General features: G+C 50.0%; 1 protein-coding gene across 1 annotated transcript; it reads right to left on the reverse strand.

The window, feature by feature from the left end:
• Positions 1-6578: 6578 nt before the first annotated feature.
• BPIFA1 (BPI fold containing family A member 1) lies at positions 6579-11020 on the reverse strand. The gene is made up of 5 exons (XM_040447329.1): positions 10044-11020; positions 9704-9863; positions 8124-8231; positions 7832-7981; positions 6579-6956 (listed from the first exon to the last, which is right to left on the reverse strand). Exons 1-5 carry the CDS (start codon positions 10201-10203, stop codon positions 6860-6862), a joined length of 675 nt encoding a protein of 224 aa, XP_040303263.1. The 5' UTR covers positions 10204-11020; the 3' UTR covers positions 6579-6859.
• Positions 11021-11737: the final 717 nt, after the last annotated feature.

An 11737-nucleotide genomic window follows, 5' to 3' on the forward strand; every position in this document is an offset into this window, starting at 1 on the left:
GGGCAGGGACTCAAGCCCATTTCCTCCTCCCCACTGGCTGACATTTAAGGCAGGCGTGCCTCTGAATAGCTGGTCACTGTGAAGGGCCTGCCTCCCTCCTTTCCTCCTGAGAACATCTCCACTGGGTAGGACCCCGGGCTTCACGGGGCCAGTTCCTGCCCCCTAGTGGTTCAGAGCCTTCATGGTTTTGGTGCTGCCCCCTAGTGGTTCAGAGCCTTCATGGTTTTGGTGAGACCTGCAGTCTTCACTCCCCCTGGTAGGTCAACTCCAGCTCACTGGCAATCTTTGACAGGCTGAAGGGCAAGGGCTGTGGGCGAATTTATCAGAGACGAGACAGAGCCTACAGAGCCAGACAGCCTGGCTTTGAATCCTGGCTCCACACTCACCAGTGCGTGTCCCCGGGCAAGTGAGTCCATCTCTCTGTGCCTCACAACCCTCCAGGGCTATTGGATTCATGAGATTAAGCTACCAAAAGCCTAGAGCAGAGCCTGGCGCAGAGAGAGGATGGAAAGTGAGCAGGGGAGGGGCAAAATAGGAGTCTGCTGCTGTTCCTCCTGCCTCTCCTTGCAATGCCTGTGAGGACCGTGGGATCGTGTTGGGGAGCAGAGTGGGGTGTGGGAGGGGGAGGCCCAGGAGGAATGAGCGACAGCTCCTCTGATCTCCCTTCTGTGGGTCTGGTTGCCTCGCTCCTGCCCCAGCCCCACCTGCCCTGGCTGGTGACTTCAGGGATCTGGCTCAACTTCTCTGTGCCTCTGCAAAGGGGGGCCAATCACAACAGTACCTACCTCAGAGGGCTGTGCGGGGGATTAAAGAAGCGATTACAAGTTAAACCTGCGATTGCAGAGAATATGAGCCAGAACTTCACCCTGAGTCTTCCTGAATTTCTGACCCACAGAAACCACAGAGCGTCATGAAATGAGTATTGTTTAAGCCACTTAATCTGGGGTGGCATGGTACACAGAAATAGTAGCTAGGACATGAACATGAGAGGACCCCTTCAGACTTTATCTTGTGATGGAGAGCAGGAGCAAAATTGAATGTGTGCCGTGGTCTATCCCAAGTGAATGCAAATTGCTTCTGAAGTCATTATCTGATGAGGACTGAGAAGAACACGTTTTCCAGATAGATAACTGCACACCAAGCACCAGAGGCTGCATTTAGCCGTTCTAGTAGGATGCTACGACCGGGAGGGTACTTGATTAAGTTACTGGTAGTCCGCCATCATCTGCCATAAGCCATTTGGTTTTGCAGATTGGAGAGTTGAGATGGATGGAGTAAGCTGACCCTACCTTGTCCTTCCTACAGAATGAAACTAAAATGCTGGATACAGTGAATGAAGTAGCTCTCTGGGGATTCTGAAAGATAAATGGTGGCAGGTGGACCGCAGAAGGCAGTCATAACTGAAAGAATGAATGATCCAAAGCTGAGTTTCCTGAGTTTTTATTCCTCCTGTATCTTTCCTCCCGGACTCAAAGGCAGTGTGAGTCATGACACTGTGTGCAGGTGTGAATACAAAAAGCTTCAAGAGAAGTCCTCTCCTTCTGATCCAAGAACCAGGAAGGGGGGTGCCCTACAAGTAGAGACATTGGAGGAAATCCCTTGTTTGAGAACACAGCCCACAGAAGGCAGATTGGAACTTGAAACTAACTTAGGCTGAATCTCACTGGGTCAGTTGCTAAACCAAACAGCCCTGCCCCCCAACATTCTCCACAGGATTTAAACAGGACCCAGAGTCTCCTAACATTGTGTTAAAAATGTCTAGGGGCACCTGGGAGGCTCAGTCGGTTAAGCGTCTGACTCTTGATTTTGGCTCAGGTCGTGATTTCATGGTTTGTGAGTTCAAGCCCCACATCGGGCTCTATGCTGACAGCATGGGGCCTGTTTGGAAGTTTCCCTCTCCCTCTCTCTGTCCCTCTCCCACTCCCACTCTCTCTGTCTCTCGAAATAAACAAATAACCATTAAAAAAAAACTTAAAAAAATAAAAATGTCTACTACAACAACACATTGGAGATGGATCCATTCTGAATAAGAGGAAGAAAGAAAGCGGAAAGAAACAAGCAGAGCCTCAATAGAGCCCGTTTAGATCATCACAAAAGATCTACATTCATGTCATGAGAGACTCAGGATGACAGAAGAATGGTGCAGAAAAGAAATTTGAAGAAGTAATGGTTAACAACTTTCAGCGAAGTCTCACTTTCCGGATGGCGGTATGAGGAGGCTTGGGGGCCCATCCTCCCGTGAAACAAACATAACTGGTGAAAACTATAAACCCAGACTGCTCATCTCAGCGCCAACATGAAAGAGCTCGGAAGTTGTCATTCCCACCTTCATGGTAAGAAAAGAGCTCAATACGGACAATCAGTAACTCTCTCAGGCCTGTCATAGGGCAAACTGCCATCCCCAGATCTGGAGAGACAGGTGAACACATAAAATCACAGCCGAGGTCAGCTTACCTGAAGCAGAGGCTGCTGGGGAGGAACACTTAAAATGTAATTGTGACAAATTGCCAAAGCCTGAGTGTGGACTAGCTTGAGAGTTAGAAACCCCCAGTCTTCACATCTGTCTACCATCTTGACAAAGGTCCTTGGAGGAAAGGCCGTTGAAACTAGGTGAACTCTGAGTCAAGTCAAGTCAAGACAGCCTTGAGAGTGGGATCTTGCAGGGAACTAACAAGGCAGATCAAATAATGACCATTTTATGGGAATGAGGCTTTGAAGTTATTTCAATTCTGTTCTGCCTGTCTCCAGTGGCTTCTAGGCTACTGATTTTCACCAAGATTGTGGGCATTTGGTTTTCAAGTCTTCTGTGAAGTCGGAGGGTGGGAGATGGGACCAGGGTCAACTAAAACGCCCCAGAGCTCGCTGTCCTTACCAAGATTCAGCAATTTTAATTGAATAAGCACACCCCAGATTGCTGCAAACCTTTGGTTAATTCAGAGGGTTCTGAAAAAGCTGGTTCTGACAATTTTTTTTTTGCCAGCTTTCTCATGGCTTTTCCATAGGAGAGAATTTTTAGAGGTCTTCAATCTGCCATTGTCACTGACATCCTTTTGAGAGAGCTTTTAAAATGGGAAAATGTTATCACTATTTAAAAGTCATGAACGTGTTCTGATTGACCTGGCTGCCTGTCAGACTATTGTGTATCCAGGGCAGTCTTAGACTAGTTAGTTAGGAATTGAAGTTGTTAGCAGAGGGGAAAGACCCATCTGTGGGCTATAGAAAGAAGTCCAAGGGAGCACTGGGAAAATAGTATTCAGAGATGGGCAGTGGATGTGTGTTCAGATAGGAATGCAGTTTGGTGCCATGGCCAGAGGGCAGCAGGACCAGTGCTGATGGTACCAGGTGTGTGTACCTGTCCTTATTCAGGTTGATTCTTGGGACCTCAGCCAAGGGGGACACTCAGTATTGACTTCATGCCTACCCAAAAAGGGACTTGAAAGTGACTAATGCCTGGACTCTCCTCAAACCCAGTCAGGTCCTGATTGCTGGTTTCCAGTCTGGAAGGTTCTTCTGTACTTTAGGGCACTGACTAGGTAGACAGATGTTCACAATGATCATTCATCTGCTTATAAAATTCAAAGATCTTCTACTTCTGTGAAGGTGGAAGATGTTTCCTTCCTTATGTCCTCACCAGAAGACACCTGCTGGTTTCCTACAATAAACCTTGAAGTTCTGAACTATATGACTATCTTCCCATGATGCCATGTTGGTTAGTGACAACAGTAGGTGGGTATGGTGGTAGGTCTGGACTTGATGAAAGATGTTTCGCAAGGGTTGAGAAACACCAGCCTGAATCTGGTCATTCTCACAAGGTCAGTGGGGTCTCCCAAAGCACAAAGGACAAGGTTTTTGTGATGTCTTGAGTTTGCCTTTTTGTCATTCTATGACCTGTGCAAGTCATCCACATATCCACATGGCCTCCGTGCCCTCATCTGTGGAGTAAGACAGTTGGGCTAGTCCTCTAAGGACCTCAAACAATGGTTGCAAAATTAGTTTTTATTTGAGGGGACAACCTTTCCCAGCCTGGGTAGCCCTGTTCTTCATTCTTGCCTCCAATTTTTCATATATTGTATCTGCATTCACTCTCAACTTCCTTTCATCTCTTCCTCTTCTTGGTTCCTAAAAACCAGGCGTCTTCTTCCAAAAATAAGACTCTTATGGCATCAATAATCTTTTCATATGCATCTCCAATGACTCTCCTCTATGCCTGTGAACCATGAGCACTTGGGACCAGTTTATCTTTCCTCCTATACTTCCTCCTTGTCATCCTTATCACCCTCTTGCTGAGAAAACAGAAAAGAAGTTAGTTTAACTGGATGCCAGTGAGCAAAGAGGAATGGCATATGACTTGTGATCCACCGGATTCCTGGATATCTCCCTCAGGGTCTCCCAGGCACTTCCACGCAGCATGCCCAAAGCTAAAGGCATGATCTTCCTGCTGGAGTCTACTCCTCCCATATCCCTAGTTCCCTTCAGGCTCCCCAACCTGGTACATGGGCAGCAACCTGTGCCTCACCTGGTCCCTCACCTACACTCTCAGGTCCACCTCCTGAACATCTCTCAAATAAACCATTTCACTTCTTGTATGGCAAACTTGTGCGTCATCATCTATGCCTGGAGTGTTACGTTTATCCCCAACCCCTTGTCCACCCATCCTAAGGACCCCAGAGCAGTCGCTCTGAAATCCACACTCATCTGAACATCCCCCTGTCTAGCTGAAAACCATAAAGTTCTATAGTGTAAAGTCCAAACTCTGTTCTATGGCTCCAACCACCAGGCCGGGGTTCTTTCCAATATACTAGCTCTCAGATGATGGTGAAGAATGACAAGGGCCCCCGTGCAGAGAAAGAGCAACTTTATTTGGTGAGGAACATGGGCTGTAACACGTGCCTGTGGGAAAGAAGGGAGAGCAGTTTCCTTGGAGAGAAGGCTGCTCTGGTCCCCACATAGTGGCCGTGTCATTGTCCAGGACATGGGTCAGCCTTCTGTGAGCCCTCGGAAGCTGGGCAGGGAGTGGATTGAGCAGCAGGAAGTGGTTCTGTTGGGAGAAGCCCCCAGTCAGAATGGAGACTGGCGGTCACTGACTTTTGTTGGTATTGGCCCATCATCAGACTTGCCCTCCAAAGGAAGGGGAGGGGGCTGAGAACCTCAGGCTAGCGTCTGGGGCCTGGGGCCAAGGGGACTCCTTGTGCATTTGTTCGAGTGCATGGGTATCCATGTGTACCTATGTGTGTTGTGTGTGTGTATCCATAGCCATGTGTCTTTCTCTTTGTAGCTGTGTTGGGGTGCTGTCTGTGTCTCTCCACCTCTGTCAGCATTTCTGTGGACTTCTCTGTGCATCTCTGTGTACCTCTGTGTGGCTGTTTGTCTCCCTTTGGAGATAGTCACTGTCCCAATAGAGTCACTGTCCCAAGCCCCCCGCTGTCCCCTGCCAGGAGAAGAGCAGCAGCACCCAAATCCTGGGGATTGGGGAACAGCACTCACCAGTTTGACAGAGGCTGGGTCCCTTCCCAGAAGGCTTAGACCTTGATGACAAATTCCAGCCCATGGATCAGCATGTCTGGAAAATGAAAGAATAACCACTGCAGACCAGAGTGATGATCTCAGTGTGAAGGAGTTCAGAGATATCCCACACTCCCTGGAGGCCTGGGGACGGGCACTGGGAACTCTGGTGATCCCACTAAGCTCGGGTGAAGCTTGGCAGGGCTAACACCTCCTTCCACCAACCAGCTCAGCTGTTTTCAGTGTTGGGCTGCTGGAGGCGGGGGGGGGGGGGGGGGGGAGGGAAGCAAGGCCTATCCATTGACATTATCTGGATAATTAAAGGCAAAAAGGGGCGCCTGGGTGGCGCAGTCGGTTAAGCGTCCGACTTCAGCCAGGTCACGATCTCGCGGTCCGGGAGTTCGAGCCCCGCGTCAGGCTCTGGGCTGATGGCTCGGAGCCTGGAGCCTGTTTCCGATTCTGTGTCTCCCTCTCTCTCTGCCCCTCCCCTGTTCACGCTCTGTCTCTCTCTGTCCCAAAAATAAATAAATGTTGAAAAAAAAATTTTTTTAATTAAAGGCAAAAAAAAAAACAAAAAACAAAAAACCCGCAAAGGGGAGAGCTGAGGCTGGAAGGATCTGGCTCTCTCCTATGGTGTGCAGGGATGGGGCTCCTTGGGGGAAAATCGCTATTCTGGAAAGGGAGAGAGGCCTTGGAAGTGGGTACTTACCAGCAATGGAATGCACCAGGGTGACATCCAAGTGGCTGAGAACCTCATTGACCAGAGGGCACACCTGACCCAGGGGCAGAGAGAGGCGTTAGGCAAAGTGGCACCTGTAGGGAGGCCCTGGGTGCAGCAGTATCCCGAGGATGGATTCTCTGGGGGAGATTTTGTATCATTTTTCTGTGTCTGAGAGTGTTGGTTCTAAGCAGTCTCACAGATGAATGCTTACACATTCACACGGGCAGAGGGAGAAAAGGGAGGTGTGTACGTGAAGCGCCCGATCACATGAGCCAGTGTTCACCGTGTGATAGGACACCTGCTTCTAACTAGAGCTTCTTCGGGAGAGGTGAGTTTCTGGTTATAGGAGGCACCCTAGCATAGGCTGGAAGAGTGCTTGCCTACAGCCCTGGTGAGGGTGGCCTGGGAGCTTCCTGGGGCAGGGGCCAATCCATTTCAGCTGTAGTGTGGACGTGCCCAGGGCCTGGCCCACAGCAGGAACCAATCAATGCATTTTGAAGGGTGGAAAGAAGAAACACAGACAGATGGATCAGCGGACAGGGAGACATATCAAACTGAGGAGTTCAGAAAACCTCGCTCCAGGGGCTTCTTTCATCCTGAGAAGCCCTATGACCTAAGAATCAGGAGCTGCCACTTTTATTCACTTACCTTGCCCTGTACCAGCTCAGGAAGGACTTCATTCAAGATGCCGCTGAGACTGTCGACAAGGCTTTGAACGGGGAGGGGAGCAAATCTGAAAGAGAAAATCCAGGGGGCAGTGCAGAGGCCTGGGGTTGGTATGGAGAAGGCTTCAGAGGGGCTACTGTGCCCGTGTCGGTCTCAGTACTCCATGACTAAAATGGGGCCTTGTCCACTCACACCCTCATGCAGGTGAACACCGGGGGGTCCAGCCAAAGGGAGTGGCACCCTACACAGCAGTACATACAGTAGGTATGAATAGAATAAGCACACAGTTCCAGCATACAGTAGGTATTCAGTGAGACTTTGTAGAATCCATAAATGGATGAACAGTGCTTAGTACATCGTTGTCATGAGAATTCAACGAGATATGTGTGAAATACAACATACGTGCTCAGTGAATGTTAACCATGATGAGGACGACTTCTGCACATTATGCAGACTCAGTCTCCCCTGTGACAGGTAACTGAAATAAGGAAACCAGGTCGGCTGCATAGCTGTTTTACCCCATACTGGGACAAAGCATTTTCGCACCTGTTGTCTTAGTGGATTCAATCAAGAGCCCCAAAGTGCTTCTGTAGTACGGTGATCTGAGTACGCTGAGACTCTAACTGGGGAGGCACTGTCCATGTTCACACAAGAATCCCTCTACTTCTCCACATGCCCCTCTGGTAGGTGGGCTTGAACTCAGATTTTTGATTGCCTGATCTAGCATAAAACTGGTCAGCCCCACCAAAGAAAAGATAAGTGGCTGTTTACCCATCCATCCATCCATCCATCCATCCATCCATCCATCCATCTATCCATCCATCTTCCCACCCTTCCACCCTCCCACTCATCCATACTCCCATTGTTCTGTCTTCCCAGCCATCTGTCCATCATCTCATCAATATTGTTTCTGGGCAGGAGAAGCCACCCCTCTGGCCTCACCCATCAAGCAGAGAGATTTGCAGTCTCCCAGGGGAGTGAGTGCAGTCACCAAGAACCAGGTGGATCTTCCCCTGTTCATTTTTCACAGCTAAAATTTCTGCAGTGATGTTTAGCTTCACAGCCAGCTTTAACAGACTTCCGACCAGGGGCCTGCAGAGGAAACAGTTTGCTGCATCTGTATCTGAGTTGAAAACTCATATCTGTTAGACTCCAACACCCCTTTATGGCTATGCATTGCATCAGGGTCTCCTTTGGTGAGCCACCCTCCCCTTCCCCCTTGGGGTCCACTCACGTATTCACATTGAGGATCATGCCCAAAGGGATGGTGACATAGAGACGATGGCCATCAGGGCTCTGCACAAGGCCTAGTTCCAGGAGCTGGGGATTAGTGATCTTCAGACTGTCCAAGAAGCAACATTGGAGGGAGGAATATTAGCTCCTTCAGCCCCAAATCTGGAAACCACCTTTAATCCAAACTGTACCCATCCCAGAGGAGGAGCTACTCATGAGATGGGATGGGGGAGAAAAGAGAGGAGTCTTGCAGCAAAGGCCACGTGAGTTCTGAGTCACACATCAGTGTTTCCCAGCCTCTGCACTGGGTCAGATCCTAACACATCATGCCCCTCTCTGCATCTCATGTCTATGAGGTATTCCAGGGTGGAGGCTGTGTCTGGATTATATTTGCATCCTGTATACCAGCTCAGAGTCTTACAAAGAAGGGGCCTAGTCCATATTGGTTGACTTTGTGGATTGATGAGTGGGTGGGAGGATGCATGGGAGAGTAGCTGGTTAGATGGTAGAGAGAATGGACAAATGGATGGATAGATGAGTGGGTGAGTGGATGAGAGTAAGTGGAGTAAGTCCTTCACAAACATTTATGGGTAAGAAGCACTTACTGCTCTGGTTCTTGCCATAACCGTCAGTGGTGGGTCAATCAACAATGGTCACGATCAGATCAAGGAGCAGGAAGTCAGGGAGAATGGAGAGAGGATGGAAGCAAGACTCTCCTCTGAGCCGATCTTACAACCAGTGTGCCAGGTGATTACATCTCTCCTAATCTCCCTGACAGTTTTTCTCTGTGGGTACTATGATCTCATCTTACAGATGGAGAAACCAAGCCCAGGGAGACTGTGTGCCTTGGTTTCCTATCACCCAGCAAGTACATGGTGCATTTGGAAATCAAACTCAAGGCTATCTGTCTGTCTTCAAGTCAGGGCAAGCGCCTGGGTGGGTAGGAATCTTGGAAATGGCTTTGATCCAGCCCTGTCAAGGACCCAGGATTTGCCAGCTCCCCGGCATCAAACTTCCCATTGCCACTTGCTTAGAGAGCTCTCGGGTGTCTCGTGGGAACCCCACATCAGACTGCTCAGTGGACATCCACTGATGACATAATTGAGGAGAGTTGCGTTCACTTTCTTGCTTACATCAAGGGCCACCTGTGTTCTGAAGGATCCCACAGGTGAGGAGAACAGAATTACCACTGTGTGGTGGGAAAGCCTTGGCTTTGGACTTAAGTAAATTAGAGTTAGAGCTCTTGCTTAGCATCACTCTAGTTGTGTAAGCACAGGCAACTTTCCATGCTTCAGTTTTTCCATCTGTAAACTGGAGATTATTACTTCGACCTGAAAGGGTTGTGAGGGTTATAGATGATGCTGGGGACTCAAGATATTCATCAGGACTGGGGGCAATCCCCGGTTCAGGAGGGCTGGTGTTCCTCACCAGACTGTGAGAAGGCTGTCATGAGTCCTGGCCTCATGTTCAGACCACCCTCCCCCCACCTCCTCCTCCAGGGCCACTGCCTGGGGCTCCCAGATCTCCATGGAGGTTATCTGGTGGGGGTGGGGACCAAGGCCCTATTTTATGTCTACTTACTCAATGATGTTGTTCAGGACAGGGACCAATGAAGTCACTTTCCCAAGCAGGCCCCCAAGCAGGCCCCCAGAAGTGTCTCCTCCAGTCTTCAGGATGTCCAAGAGTGGAAGGTTTTGTAGAATGCCCAACAGACCCCCAGAGAGCAGGCCACTGCTGAGACCTGGAAATGGGTGTAGGGGTAGGTCCTTGGGGGGTCAAATCTGACAATTCCAGATCCTCAGCCCCTCTCTCCCAATCATCCCCCCTGCCTCCCTCCCCACACTGAACAGTTGGACACACACACACACACACACACACACACACACACACACACACCTGAAAGTGGTTGTCACAGACTCACCACTTGTTAAGCTTCCAGCAAGATCTGTGGGATGTGGGGCTTGGGGTGGAGTCCCAGCCAAAAGCAGGTTCTGGTCCAGGGGCAAGGGCAGGACTTCCAGCTGGGCTGTGGTATGGGCCAGCAGCCCACAGAGGACAATGAGGCCCCCAGTTTGAAACATCTTCTATCTTGGTATCTGTGGATAGAACAATGGGTCTAATGTAGCCCAGATACCAGAGAGGAATTACCCACCATCTGCCTCCTGGCTCTCGAACACCAGGAAGTGAATGGCAATAGCTAACAACACTACTCAGCATTTCCTCTGGCCCAGGCATCAGGGTAGGCACTCCAGACCTGGTAACTGATTTCATCTTAACCATCCCCTAAGATGTGGGAGCATATTACCTGCACTGTACAGATGAGCAGAGGGAGGTCTTGTGAGTGTAGGTAACTTCCCCCCAAGGTTTCAAGCACACAGTAGGGGTGGGATTTGAAGCCAGATCTGTCTGACCCAAAGGCCTTAAGTTAAGTGACCATCGGATTTACTCTCCAATTGGGCTTGCTTGCAGTGGCCTGCCCCTAGTTCTTGCTGTCCAGACAAGAGAATGGAAAGGCTGAGGGGCTGAACTGCTTTGCTATTATCCCCAGGAAGTCTTTTGGCCCAGGGCCAGCTTGCGATGGTTTGTGGAAACCCTTTGAAATCACAGAGGTCATGTGGCCATGGCCATCATCTCATCCAGTGCTGGGGAAATCCTGGGGCCATTCAGAGTCCTCATTGCATAAGGAGAATCAAGGGACCAGAGAGGGGTAGTGACTTTCCCAAGGTCACACAGCAACTTGATAGCAGAGTTGTAGTTGGAGGTAGGTTTCCGAGCCCCCATCCCCCAAACATACACACTATCTTTTCTACACCTTTCTCTTCTCCCTCAAGCTAACCTGAACAAAATTTGGAGGCAGTCCCTGACATCTGGCTGCCTTTTGGACTGTCCCCTCCCAGATATCACCAACCCTGTCACAGAGCCATTTGGCAGCCAGCAAAGGTGTCAAAAGCTGCTTTGGGCAAAATTCCATCAACTGGCTGATGCGGCCAAAGCACCCTCATTGCTGTGGCTGGCTGGAATCGAAAACGCTTTTTGGTCCCAAGAGCCAGTTGTGGCTCTCAAACTTAGATCGCATTCTCTGAACTCTTTTGGGAAACAGACCTTTTATGAATCCAGAGGAAGCTAAGGACCCTAGCTAAGGATGCTGGTCTGAATCCACAATGGCAACCTCAAGTTAACACTCCTGCCGTAGAGATTTTGATTTAGGGTATGAAGAGCACGCTCCTGAGTGAAGCCTATCATGGGATTTTGGCAGTGTGCAATGGCAGCTGCAGCCATACGCTCCCCATCGCCATCAAATTCTCTTTACATTTCCACATTCAAACCTTGCATCGATGTTACTGCCCTCTCAGGGAAGCAGAGTGAATGGCCATTCCCATTCCCCCGAAAATCCCTCTGAAAGAGACCCACAATGAGTGATCCTAAGTGCAGCCAGCCGGTGCCCACCACACAGGGAGGAGCCTGGCGGCCCTGCCACCCAGGGCCGCTAGCGGGAGTGGGACGGGCGTGGGACAGGCAGGTCTCACCTGGGCTTCTCAGAGGTCCTGGCGGCTCTCCCTGCTCTCCTCTCCCCTCGCCTGCTTGCTCCTGCCGAGGAGGTAGCGTCTTTTATAG

This window comes from Herpailurus yagouaroundi, unplaced genomic scaffold, assembly GCF_014898765.1.
Source record: "Herpailurus yagouaroundi ecotype Mexico unplaced genomic scaffold, PumYag 196, whole genome shotgun sequence".
Taxonomy (NCBI): Eukaryota; Metazoa; Chordata; class Mammalia; order Carnivora; family Felidae; genus Herpailurus; species Herpailurus yagouaroundi.

Coding starts and splice junctions, on each gene's coding strand:
- BPIFA1 (XM_040447329.1), bottom strand. CDS start 10,203: ATGTTTCAAACTGGGGGCCTCATTGTCCTCTGTGGGCTGCTGGCCCAT. Junction 8,232..9,703: donor GTCCTGAACAACATCATTGA/GTAAGTAGACAT, acceptor CTTCTTGGACAG/TCTGAAGATCACTAATCCCC. Junction 7,982..8,123: donor ATGATCCTCAATGTGAATAC/GTGAGTGGACCC, acceptor TTTCCTCTGCAG/GCCCCTGGTCGGAAGTCTGT.